We start from the raw sequence: 13,098 nt of genomic DNA, 5'->3' as shown, positions 1-13,098 counted from the left end.
ATGTAATGTGATTTTGTTTTTAAAATCTGCAAAAGAAGATGTGATTTTTTTTTTCTCGGGAGGTTGCGTTTTCCTTGAATTAAAGTAAGACAAGTAGGGAGTGAGTGAGAGTGCGCGCGCGCGCGCGCGTGCGTGTCTTGAGAAACGAATGAAGTGGACGGGCGGGGCGGGACCTCAGCGGGACCGCCCGCTTCAAGAAGGCGGCCGCTCTACACGTCACTAATGCTGCAGTTGCACTCCACGCCGACGGCGGCGGCAACGAACGAAAGGTCCTTCGCTTCCGGCTTCCGGCTTCCGGCTTCCGGCACGCTGGAGTGTCATGGCGGCGCCCGTCGAGGCGACTCAAGTCAACATGGATGAACAGTCTTGCTTTCAGGTCAGCACAGACGCGCCGAGCGCTCAGACACACTCAGTCGCTCTCGTGTCAACTTTGCAGACGTTCTTGACGCGCATTTGTCGCTCGTCGATGCGGCGACACATCCCATTTTCCACATCCGAAACGTCCTTGCATCGCGTTCTATTCGTTTGGGGGCGGGGGGGGTTTCGGTCTTGCGCGCCTCCCCTCTGCATGTCGTCGAGGTTTCCTCCCGCAACGCACCCCTTTCAAACGATCGGGATGGGGATCAGGCATCCCAAATAATTTGCACACTTTGAAAAGCCAAATTGGAATAACCATCGTAGTTGTACGTCGTTGGTGTATTGTTCAACTGTTGTGTTTGATGCAATGCAATCCAGTCCAATTCAACTTTAATTTGATAGCGCCTTTCATGACAGCTGCAGCTGTAACAAAGCACCTTACTTGACAACAACGAAACAGCAACAGGGGAACACGTGAAAGCAAGAAACGAAAACACCAAATACTCTCCTGTATACAAGAGACAGCAGAAAACTGCCGAAAATCTTCAGTCTCACGTCGGATGGAAAGCTGAATCGTTTTCGAGGACCAAAGAAAGCTACTGGGACAGCCTTTGAATCCAGATTGAATCTTTTAGCTTTTCTTTCATATTCATTCCAAGATTTGTCTGAGTATTGTAGTTGAAAAATAGGATTAATCACGATTCATTATGGCAAATTTTGCGATGAATTAATTGAAAAAATACATTGTTTGACAGCACTAATATATACATGAGTGTGTGTATATATATATATATATATATATATATATATTAGCGATAGACCGATTATCGGCGCCGATATTCGGCATTTTGATGAATATCGTCTCGTTCTTTTTGAAAAATCTGACGGCCGATGATAAATCAATGTAAAAGTGTGTTAACTTCACGGAACTATTTGTTGAAATTTTCACTTCACTTTTTTGGAGATTCCACCGGCCCTGGGAAACACTCTGCAGTCTGCACCTTTTGCTTTTGTTTGAAATCAAAACAAAGAGCAGTGAAATTGGAACATTTGGGTCATTTGGAAATTTTGCTGCACTTTCTTTACTGTCCAAAACTATAGGGAGCAATTGTTTACCTTTTCATGTCACTTTTGGATACACGCTGATGAGCTCCCTGAACTTTGTTACAATTTCACAACAAAGGTGCAAATCGTCAAAAATGTAGAATGGTAAAAAACATCAACATTATGTGAATCTGAAAAAGGCATTTCAACAAGGTTGACTTTTATTTATTTTTTGATGCCAATCTTTTCCTTTGTACTAAAAATGAATATCGGCTCCAAATATCGGTTATCGGCCACCTTGACTACAAATAATCGGTATCGGCCCTGAAAAAAACGTTTCGGTCCAACTCTAATATATATATATGTATATATATATATTTGTTTGTTTGTTTGTCTTTTCCTCTCCCGTGGCCGTCAGTGACGATGCTGCAGATGATGACGCTGGCACGCGCCGCCGCCGCCGGGCGTCTGGCCCGCCTCTCTAACTTGCCGTCTCCGCCCCTCCTCCGCCGTCCCGTGTCTGCCGCCGTCCCTCTGCTGGCCTCCAAGCAGGTGAGCGAGCAAGCGAGCGCGCGCGCGCTCGTCATCTTGGCCACCCCCCAAAAAAGTGACACCCCGCAACCCTTCCTGCTGCAGTTCAAAGGTCAGAGGAAGGAGCAGGGCCCAAAGGTGAAAGCCACCAAGCAGGAAGTGGAGATCAGGCAGACCATGACGGTGGAGGCCCTCGCACGAGCCATGAACAAGCACCCCGGTACATTCCTCCGCGTAGGAAGCGCCGATTGTGCAACAAAGTCGACAAACGGGATCGGAAAAAAGCACAACTGATCCATTTTGACGACGTCAGCGATAGCCAAGACGTTGGGCGCGGTCGATTCTCTTGTAGGCCGATGCCGGTCCGGTCGTCATTGGCGTTGTTGTGCACGTAGATCATGTGTTGGAGGCGCTGGCCAACACGGCGCTGGACGCGGCGACGCCGCTGGACGAGCGTTGGATCAAGGAAGCGGTGAGGCGCTCTGGGATGAAGTTCCGCTGGGAGAAGCTGAGCCGGACGCCGCAGCGCCGCAACAGAGACGCCGTGCCCGCCGCCGGGTAAGACGCTAAGCGCCGCAAATGATGTCACACTTTGGAGCAGGGCTCGAGCGATTTATTTTTTTGGGACAACCTGATGTCCGATAACGAACCGATGAGTCGGCGGGGTGCGTCTTTTAGCGTCGTTGACCGTGTGCCAATGCGCAGCCCCCCGGCGGAGGGCGGCGGGCTGGTGCGGCGCCCCCCGGTGGTGGCCATCATGGGCCACGTGGACCACGGCAAGACCACGCTGTTGGACAGCCTGAGGAAGAGCCAAGTGGCCGCCGGAGAGGCCGGCGGCATCACGCAGCGCATCGGAGCCTTCGCAGGTACCCGCCGCCATCCGCTTTTGTCGCCGATCCGTCCATTCGTTGGCCGCCTGATCTTTTTACTGACGCGGGTGCAAATATTTGTGAGAAGCCGCTGCCGCTCGTGCAAGCTCACTTGCAAAACTTGCGACGCGGCCTCAGTCCGTAATTGGGCTGCGCCATGAATCGAATTCCAATGATTACTCTCCACAATGACAGGATTGGCACGATTGTAAAAAAACGATTATTATGACGCATTTCTATTCCGACGCGCTGTTTGCTCACGCGGGCAAATCATACTTGAATTTGTACATTTGCTCCTTTTTTAAAAACATTCAGCGTCATTTTGTTCACAATTATAGTTTTTCAAAGAAACATATTTATCCTTAGATTTTTTACATTTCAACATTGTCTTGTTTTGTACCCATAACAATTGATCCTTTGAATCAATCGCGATTTCAATGATGACCCAAATAATCGCGATTGCTATTTTTTTCTCATAATCGAGTAGCCCTACTCCACAATTGAACATTTTTTTTCTTCAATTACGATTAGTTCACGATGACAAAATTGCCCAAAAATCCATAAAACAATTTTTATTCTTAATGCGCATGGATATCCAACGCACCGTTTGCTTGGACGGGCAAATCATACTTGAATTTGTACATTGGCAGCTTTGTTTTTGTTTTCCACACAATCACAAGAACAAGTTGGTCATGTGCCTGTAGCCCGTCCGCCTCACTCGCCAGCATCCGAAGAAAAGCAACCGCTGTTAACAGAAAACCAAGAACGTGCCATCGCTGTCAGATATTCCAAAAACCTGAGCGCCCGAACTGGGGCCGTACGATCAAATGCCATCGCCGATGCCATCTTGACTGATTGACGGACAAAATGTTCCAGCGCCAAAGCTCCTCCGCCGATGCAAGAATTTGTCGGAAAAAGCTCAACAAGGGCTGCTCGGAGAGGCCACTGTGTGACATGTAGCCAAAGCACCTTCGCTCTCTGTCCGCGCGTCACACACCCGCCGGCCGCGACTCGATAGCAAACGCCGTGCGTCCCGTCCGGTCCGGTCCGGTCCCGTCCCGTCCCGTCCCGTCCCGTCCCGTCCGGTCTCTGAACCTCTTTACCAAACATCTTCACGCCCGGCTGCCGGATGAACAACATTGTCACCACAACACTGCCTATAAACTGCATGCATCTCCAGTTTGTCCAGTTTGTCTTTGTCCTGTGGTTGTTGCCAAACTGCCATCAACCTGCCGAAGGGACTCGAGATGGAAATTAGCCTTTGGCTATAATCTTGCATATTTCATTGGACATGTTCATTAAGATGTGTTGTCCCTCATTTCAACTAAACTCAAACTCATGCGCCCCTTTTGGGGACGATTGACCCCAAACGGAATGGAAGGAGTCCCAGTTGCCTCCGATAGTCGGAGGCCGCGTCCGTGGCGCGGCTGGGCCGAGTTTACACGGCGCGCTTCTTTCTTCCCAGTGGAGTTGTCGACGGGCGAGAGGATCACCTTCCTGGACACGCCGGGCCACGCCGCCTTCTCGGCCATGCGGGCCCGCGGCGCCGGCGCCACCGACATCGTCATCCTGGTGGTGGCCGCCGACGACGGCGTCATGGACCAGACCGTCGAGTCCATCCGCCACGCCAAGCGGGCCGCAGGTATCCGCCGCCGTGGGCGTCGGGGCTGCAAAAACGCTTTCCGGGGGTTTTTTTGCCTCAAAAACGGAAGGACGCCGGGGCCGCAGCTTGAATTTCGCAATCCATCAAGGAACTAGGTGGGGTTTTTTTTTCTTTTTTTTAGTCATGCGCGATATGAACAATTTCAACCGATAACGAGGGATGTAACGATTCACTCGGGCCTCGATTCGATTTTCAGAGTCCGATTTTCAATTTTCAGCTCTCGATTTTTGATTCGATCTTCAATTTTCGGTTCCCGATTCGATTTTTAATTTTCGGTTCTTGACTTTCTATTCAGTTTTCAATGTTCGGTTCTCGATTCGGTTTTTAATTTTCAGTTCTCCATTTTCGATCCGATATTTCATTTTCAGTTCTCGATCTTTGATAAGATTTTCAATTTGCAGTTCCAGATTTCCAATGTGATCGTCGCAGGGGCACCTTGGGGGCGTGTTGAGGCTGCGTGCGTTTGCTGAAGCTTTGCCTGTTTTTTTTTTTGTTTTTTTTTTTCAGTTCCGCTGATCGTGGCGGTGAACAAATGCGACAAAGCTCAGGCCGATCCGCAGAGGGTCAAACGGGAGCTGCTGGCCCACGACGTGGTGTGCGAGGACTTGGGGGGCCACGTGCAGGCCGTCCACGTGTCGGCTCTCCGGGGCCACAACCTGCCGGCGCTGGCCGAGGCCGTGGCGGCTCTGGCCGAGATCCTGGAGCTCCGGGCCCCGCCCGACGGCGCCGTGCAGGGCCTGCTGCTGGAGACTCGCACCGACAGAGGCAAAGGGTGCGGCCGCCGCCGCCGCCTTCCTTCCCTTCGTCCCTTCCTCCCCTCGGCAACGTTTGTGTCTCAAAGAGGCGCACGGAAAAAACGCAAAAGCAGCCCTAATATCTATCTATCTATATCTACATATACTGCATCTTGTGCGTGTGGGCCCTCAGTCCCGTGAGCACCACGCTGGTCCAGCGCGGGACGCTGCGGCGAGGCTGCGTGCTGGTGGCGGGCAAGGCCTGGGCCAAGGTGCGCTTGCTGTTGGACGAGCACGGCCGGGCGCTGGAGGAGGCGGGGCCCGGCGTGGCCGTGGAGGTGCTGGGCTGGAAGGACGCGCCCTCCGCCGGGGACGCCGTCCTGGAGGTGGAGTCGGAGGTCAGTGCCGTCCGGCCCCAAGTTCAATTTGCATCGGCCCTCCAGTTAGGGGAATGACGGGTTGGTTTTTCCGCCCGCCCGCCCGCCCGCCTTCCGTGCCAGCAGCAGCGAGCCCGGGAGGTGGCGGCCTGGCGGAGTCGGGAGGGGGAGCTGGAGCGGCTGGAGGCGGAGCAAAGCGCCGTGGAGGCCGAGCGCCGGCGGCACCGCGCCGCCTACGGCAAGGAGAGGGCGGAGCTGGCGCACCTGAGCTGGCGGCAGAGGAAGGCGCTGCTCTACCGCAGCAACAAGAGCGCCTTCGCCAGCAGGCCCGGCGAGAAGACGGCCGGGCCGGCGCGCGGACCCGCCCTGCCGCTCGTCATCAAAGGTAGCGCGCCGGCGTCCGGGGCACGATGGCGCGATGGCCTTTAGCCGCTGCTTTCTCAACGTGTCCGTCTACACGTTGGCGTGCGTTGCGCGTCGCCGATGCTAGCGTCAGCCGTCTGTGTGTGTGTGCGTGCGCGCGCGCGCCAGCCGACGCGGACGGCTCCCTGGAGGCCATCTTGAACATGCTGGACGGCTACGACGCCCAGCATCAATGTCGCCTGGACCTCCTGCACTTTGGCATCGGCGACGTCTCCGGCAACGACCTCAACATGGCGGAAACCTTTGGAGGTACTGAGCCGCGCGCGCCGCCCGCCCGTCCGGGCGTGTGCGTCCTGACCCCCACCCCCACCCCCCCCCTCCTCCCCCAGGCAGCGTGTACGGCTTCAAGGTGGCGGCCAGCAATGCCATCCGGCAAGCGGCGACGCGGCGCAACGTCCCCGTCAGGCTTCACGACGTCATCTACGGGATGGCGCGCCAGCTGGTGGACGACATCGGCCGCCAGCTGCCGCCGCTGCTCACTTGCCAGGTCCTGGGTGAGTAGCGGGCGGGCGGGTGTGAGCGGCGGCGGGGGGCCTCTCGCGCCCCTCGCGCCCCTGACCCTTTGGCTCCGCCCCCAGGCGAGGCCACCGTTCTGGCCGTGTTCGACGTGACGGCGGGGAAGAAGAAGATGGCGGTGGCCGGCTGCCGCGTGCTCAAAGGTCAGCTGGAGCGCAAGATGAAGTTTCGGCTCATTCGCGGCCAACACACGCTGTGGGAGGGTGAGTCGAGCCGCCGCCGCCGCCGCCGCCGCCGCCAAAGCTCTTTTTCGTGCGGCCTTGGTGGATCCCGCCGTCTCGGGGACGGCCGTTTTGTCACTTCTGCCGACGGCGGCTCGGGGTTGGCTCGTCGCCCGGGCGCCCGTGGCCTCGGTGGACACGAGTGACAAAATGGCCCGGTTTTGGCCGATTTCTTGGGCAAAGAACAAAACGTTTGGCTGGGCTCGCCCTTGAAACGGCCACGCGATCGCTGAACGCAAGGAGCCCGTTCCATCGTCCGAATGGCGTTTCTTGAGCTGCGGCGTGAACGTCGGTCCGCTTTTTCCACGACATGACAAGCAAGGCAAACGTGGGCGGCGCACCGCTAAGACGCCGATCACAACAATCGCAGAGTGCGTTGAATTTTTGGGGTGTTTTTTATTGCGCAGGAGGCCTGCTGGCGCTCAAGCATCACAAGGACGACGTGAACGTCGCCAAGGCGGGCGGCGAGTGCGGCCTGGCGGCCGACGGCGACGTGGCCTTCCTGCCCGGCGACGTGGTCCAGTGCTTCCGGGAAGTGGAGGCGCCGCAGCTCAGCGCCTGGGACCCCGGCTTCTGAGGGAGGGCCCTGGCAAAAAGCTCCCAACAAAAAAAAAAAAGAGACAACAATCAAAAAGGCCGCCGACGCCGCCGCCGCTTCCTCTTTCAGACGGACGCCGCCTCGCCCGCCTCCGTGAGCTGTGGGACACACGCACACGCACGCACGTCAACATGGGACACGGTCCGTCTCCTTTTCAGCCTTGCGGCGCATGGTTCATTTTGCCGGATTGAGACTGTCGGGGGCGTGCATCAAATCGGGGCTCTTTGCGCCATCGGGCGGGCGGTCGGTCGGTCGGTCGGTCGGGCGCACTCCTTTGGCCGTTTTTAATGCCGCGCGTGGGGTGGAAAAATTGGCTGCGCTCGCGGGAGGGAAAAGAAAGCAAGGTTGCCGGTCGGGGCGGAGCAACAAAAAAAAAAAAACAATAGGAATCGGAAAATCTGCCGGTGGCAAACGGAAGCGTTTCTGACGATACCTTGAGCAAAAATATCACGCCATGAAAAGTGCCGCTCTACTACGAGCACAATCTATTTTATTTCCCAAGAAAATATGGGCCGTTTGGCATTAGGGATAGACTATCGATTATCGGCCAGGCCGATATTGTGCGTTTCGCCCAATATCGGCATCTTTAAAACATCTGATGGCCGATCATAAATCCATTTAAAACTGTGTTGGAATCAAAACAAAGATACGTTAAAGTTGAATTTTCTGTCATTTTGGAGAACTTCATTTGTTGTCAAAAACTATAGGGAGTTTTTTTTTGTGTTTTCATTTCACTTTTGAAAATATGCTGACGACCCTGGGTGCCCCCTGAACTTTTTGTTACAATTTGGTAACAAATACGTATATTGTCAAAAATCGAAAGTAATAATACCCCCAAAAAATCTACATGATGTAAATTGCTCAATCAACAAATGCTATACACACACACCAATATTTTCCTTTTTGCTGAAAACGAATATCGGCTCTCGCCATCGGGCCTGACAAAAACATATGGGTCCCTCTCTATTTGGCACATTAGGAAAGGCCGACCGAGCATGCGGTGTGTCGAACTACTCGGCCAAGTCATTTGAACAAAGTGCTTTTGAGCAAAGAGCATTTGCCACAAATGAAATCACAGCCAAACAAATGGGATTTTTGCTCTCTCCCGCCGTTTGGATCGCAAAGCGTCCCAATTGGAGCACATGTGCAAAATCCAAAAAACATCGTTGACCGATGCCATCGAGGCTTCATTGTTTTCCATTTGCGTCCGCGGCGTTTACCTGCGGGCCGGCCGCCGCCGCCGCACCCCTCTCCTCCCCGGGGGGCGTGGTTTCCTCCACGCGCACTTTCGGCGTCCTGCGCACAAAACATTTGCTCAAACAAACGGACAAAACCCGTTGGAAAGCCCACCGAGCCGTCCCACCCACCCTTCGCCGGTCGCAGGCTCCGCCTCCCGTCCCGCGGCGCCGGCCGACGACTCTTCTTCGTCCTCGGAGCTCAGATCGTCCAAGCCGGTCCTGTTGCCGTGACAACAGACACCACGTCACCCGGGGCTTATCGTCGGGGGGCGCGCGAGGCCGCCCGCCCGCCCGCTCGCTCGCTCACCAAGAACACGCCCCCGTCTTCTTCTTCTTGATTGGAGGCTGGCGGCTGGCGGGGCCGGGTCGCTCGGAGGCCGCCCGCAGACCTGGACGGAGCGCAAGACGTGCGAGGGAGGCGTCAGTGGGCGCGGCCGGGCCGGCTCGGGCGGGGGGCTCGGGCGAGCACCTTTGAGCACCGAGTCCTCGAGCCTCTCGGCCAGGCTGTGACACTGGCGCTGGTAGGCGGGGTCACTCGACTCGCGCTTGGGCTCGTCCAGCTTCCGGCGCAGCCGCTCGGCGCGCCGCTGCTCCTTGTCGGCCTCGCGCTCCGCCTGCCGCTTCAGCCACTCGCCCATCCTGCAAAAGAGGGACGGACGGACGGACGGACGGACGGAAGAGGGCCCATTTGGCCAATCCTTTATTCGGTGGATTCCGCCATCAAATGGGCAAAGGGACTTGGGCGAAAGTTGAGTGCAAAATCATTGTCATGATTGGCCCCAAGGGAAACATTGGACAAGCGCTCCAAAGTATTTGCCCATTCGGCCGATTGGTCGTCGACTAAGCAATGACTAAATGAGCCAATTGGATGTGGAGAAAGGCTGAATTTTGCCGGGCGCGGCGGCCACTCACTCTTTCTCGTGGTTGACGTCTCGCAGGCGGCGTCCGCTCAGATCTCGGCAGGCCTCGCGATTGGTCGTCTTCTCGATCTGGGCGCCGAGCGCTCGCAGCATGGAGCCGAAACCTGCCGAGAGGGGCCGCTCGACGTCAGCCGGCTTCCCGTCCCGTTCGGCCCCCCCCCCCCCCCCCCCCCCCCGGCCCCAAAGCCCACTCACCCCCCTTGCCTCCCGGCAGGCGGGGCGCCAGCCGGTAAACGGCGCCGGCCTGCAGGCGCTCGTCCGGGTGGGACACGCCCCCGCCTCTGCTGACGTAGAAGTCCCGCGGCGACGCCCACGCCTGAAAGTCACACGCCTCTTCACTTGTCAAGATGCGCACTCGGCAAAGTCGCCCGGCCCGGCCCAAAGCGGTCGTGCGTTCGCACCGGCGTTTGGCGGCTTTCGTATGCGGTGACCGCCTCCCGCGTCAGCGTTAGCCTGCCTTAGCATTAGCTCAGAGTCCCGCTCAGCTCCGCGTGGTTCAATTTTAGCGTTTTCGTTTTCGCCATTTCGCATTGCTGGGAGGATATGTGCAACTTGACAAAAAAAGAAATAAAAATCAGACAAAGCGTGTCTAACTTGCGTCCAAAAATCTCATCTCTGGTTCCGTCTGCGAGCTTCCAAAAGTTTGCCTATAAAATAAAGCGTTGCTTTTTGTATGACACAAATAATTACTTGAAACGCACGTCGCCTGACTCATGGCCACATAAATGGTTCAAGGATGTTTTGAGCACGCTGCCTACTTGATGGCTCAAAACGTGCCTTTGGGTGCATGTTCTACCGGTTGCGTGCTCCCAAACGTGTGAAACGGGGCCCACTGGGCATCCGTGGCAGCCCGCCCATCCTGGAACGGGGATTTTCCCTCACTTCTCAACGTTTGAGTTGAGTTTGGAGTTTTTCCCTTGCCCTCTTGGGGAATCGACGGACGTCGTTCATGCGTGTCAGCTGCGGGCCTGCCTGCCTGCGAAGCCCTTCCACACTGACGATGAAGCGGCCGACTGATGAATGTGAGCTTCGCCTAACTCGAGACATTACGTCGTGTCGGAGTTGACCAAACTAACCTTGAAAAAACAACAACAACAACAACAATCTTGCTTCCAAAAGGATTAGCGAGTGTCCGATCAAGTGTTAATGTGCAGGCCATCTGAAGAGTTGTAACCTGCGGTCTCGTTTTGGCCGTCCCAACTCACCCATTGTTGGACGAACCGCTCCAGAACATCTCGAACCGACGAACCTTGTGGAAAAACACACGGCGAAAAGCGCAAGTTGCCCGGGCCGCAAACAAAAACCTCCGTGGTGGCTTCCATGTTGACGTCGCGCCGTGCTAGCATAGCTTAGCGTAGCGTAGCTTCTGCTTCCGCCGCCTCTTCTTCGTTCGCTTCTTCCTCGTCTTCTTCCTTCGGGCGGTTGGCAAACAAGTGTGGGCGCTTTACCGCCGCCTTCCGGAAATGTCGCGTGGCTCACTGAAGACGGTCGCGCTTCACAACCTCACTCACCTTTAAGCCAAAAAGAAAAAATTGAAATGTTTAACATTACTCGCCAGCAGTTCTCTGTGAATGCCTTTTGACCTCAGATTCATTAGCTTGACCTATAGCGGAAACATTTCCTAAATCGTGCTCAGTTTTGACCAAACACAAATCAAAATAAGCGCAGCAAAAAAGCTTTGTATTGGTGTTGATTAATGCTTCACGTTAATGAGAGCCTCAACTAACACAAAGGCTCTAGCAATTAGTGTATCGCTGCTTGATATTAAACCACCAACTGGCTGGATTTGCTCTCGTTTATCCTTCATCGCATTGCATACTTACTGGTCTGTATGAACGAGACCAAATGATCAATGAAGGTTTTTAGAAATAAATCCAGCAGCTTCAGGTGCGGTCAGACATGACCACTGGCAAAATTCATTCCTTTACATTGTTCGAATAAAGTCATCAAACAGTTGTTACAGTCAGTGAGTGAGTGAGTGAGTCCAAGTAGCCCCGGCTGCAGAGCGCAGTTGGAGGCGCGGCTCAACGTAGGATGGATCTAAACCTTTGACTCCGCCCACACGGATTCGAAGCGCCTTCTTTTCTCTTCAACATTTCCTTAGTGGTTTTAATGACCACTTTTGAAACACTTGATTGAACATCGAACATGACAAACTCAGCCAATCGGAGCGGAGCTATGAATGGCCATTTGACGTCCTTTGTGGGTGACCAGAGGCTTGTGGAGCCACGAAAGCCGTGTTCGGGGGCCCTGGAATTGGGGGAGTTGATGTTGGTTCGGAGTGTCTCAGCCATTGGGTTCAAAAGTTGCGGTCAAAAGACGTCCTTTAATACAGTACAGTACTTCCTTCATTTCCACTTTGAAATGAGCGAGACGTGCTGTCCCAGATGTTCCCAGCAGATGGCGCCCTCCCTGTATGCTTGAGGTTAGTATTTGGGTTTCAGGCAGTTGATACTTTGTACATTTCAATGTGAGATTGCGTGTTTTAAAAATGTGACGTAAAAGTAAATAGTTTAAAAAGGAAAAAAAGAAGGCACATAGAATTCCTGTGGGCGGAGTCAAACGTTTCGGTCCAGCCCACGTCGCGGCCCGCCTCGACCTGCGCTCTAGTCTGAAGCAGCAGCAGCAGCAGCAGCGTTGAGCGAGCCACAAGATGTCGGCCTTGAGGAAGGTCGCCCCCGTCGGCCGCAGTGCGCTTATCCTGGTCGCGCCGGGCCCGCTGCGCAGACCCTTCTGCTCCGGCTCCGAGGACGACAAGCCCAAGTCGGGCTTCGCGGCCGCCTTCCTCTCTCAGTCGGAGCTCCGTCGCAGCGAAGCCTCTGCCGGAGCGGCGTCGTCGTCGTCGTCGTCGGGCTGGGAAGAAGACGCCACGTTCGCTGCTCTCCTCCGCCGCAGCCCACTGGTCCAGATGGGACCGGGCAAAGACAAGACTGTGGTCGGGAGGATCTTCCACGTCGTCGGCGACGACCTGTACGTCGACTTTGGCGCCAAGTTCCACGCCGTGTGCCGGCGGCCGGCGGCCGGCGACAAGCTGCAGCAGCTGCAGCGGGGCACCAAGGTCCGTCTGAGGCTGCACGACGCCGAGCTCACCGGACGTTTCCTGGGGGCCGACGCCGACGTCACCCTGCTGGAGGCTCACGCCACCCTGCTCGGAGCCCTGGACGCCGGCAAGGACGCCGGCAGGGACGCCGGCAAGGACGCCGGCAGGGACGCCGGCAGGGACGCCGGCCGGACGCGACTGAACTAGCGACGCCGCCTTTGCTCGCTGCTGGACGTTGGAGCGCTTTTGTTCAAATAAAACAATATTGCTTTGGAATCTCCGTGTCTGACGGTCACATTCTTGACTTGGCACGTTGCTGACGTTAGGCTGATGCTAACAGAGCTGCTAAAACAGCTCGGCTACATGGTAGCTTTTAATTTTTATTTTATTTTATTTTATTCATTTATTTTTGTTCGGCTACATGGTAGCACGCAAGCGAACCTTGTCGCTTGTGACAAAACCGGTGGGCGCGGCCTTTGTGCGCGCACGTGTCGAAGTCAAGTGAAGCCGGCGACGGCCATCTTGCGTTGCCATTCGCTCGGCGCACCTAACTTGAGTACATTGATT

General features: G+C 55.4%; 3 protein-coding genes across 3 annotated transcripts; 2 read left to right on the top strand and 1 right to left on the bottom strand.

The window, feature by feature from the left end:
• Positions 1-50: 50 nt before the first annotated feature.
• Positions 51-7,453, top strand: mtif2 (mitochondrial translational initiation factor 2). The gene is made up of 13 exons (XM_086033980.1): positions 51-376; positions 1,820-1,953; positions 2,038-2,152; positions 2,328-2,490; positions 2,638-2,798; positions 4,267-4,443; positions 4,972-5,236; positions 5,392-5,596; positions 5,702-5,960; positions 6,107-6,247; positions 6,328-6,492; positions 6,577-6,717; positions 7,143-7,453. Exons 2-13 carry the CDS (start codon positions 1,825-1,827, stop codon positions 7,310-7,312), a joined length of 2,091 nt encoding a protein of 696 aa, XP_085890106.1. The 5' UTR covers positions 51-376; positions 1,820-1,824; the 3' UTR covers positions 7,313-7,453.
• Positions 7,112-12,958, bottom strand: sde2 (SDE2 telomere maintenance homolog (S. pombe)). The gene is made up of 9 exons (XM_086034000.1): positions 11,315-12,958; positions 10,697-11,002; positions 9,687-9,807; positions 9,484-9,595; positions 9,041-9,210; positions 8,879-8,960; positions 8,701-8,790; positions 8,554-8,629; positions 7,112-7,431 (listed from the first exon to the last, which is right to left on the bottom strand). The coding sequence occupies exons 2-9, from the start codon at positions 10,835-10,837 to the stop codon at positions 7,399-7,401; spliced, it is 825 nt and encodes a 274-aa protein (XP_085890126.1). The 5' UTR covers positions 10,838-11,002; positions 11,315-12,958; the 3' UTR covers positions 7,112-7,398.
• Positions 12,084-12,807, top strand: mrps28 (mitochondrial ribosomal protein S28). The gene has a single exon (XM_086034001.1). The coding sequence runs from the start codon at positions 12,145-12,147 to the stop codon at positions 12,736-12,738; it is 594 nt and encodes a 197-aa protein (XP_085890127.1). The 5' UTR covers positions 12,084-12,144; the 3' UTR covers positions 12,739-12,807.
• Positions 12,959-13,098: the final 140 nt, after the last annotated feature.

This window comes from Filicampus tigris, chromosome 6 (assembly GCF_054856515.1).
Source record: "Filicampus tigris isolate MCC_2025a chromosome 6, RoL_Ftig_1.0, whole genome shotgun sequence".
Classification (NCBI taxonomy): Eukaryota; Metazoa; Chordata; class Actinopteri; order Syngnathiformes; family Syngnathidae; genus Filicampus; species Filicampus tigris.
Note: the sequence above shows the minus strand (reverse complement) of the source record. Positions and strands in the feature narration are given on the sequence as shown.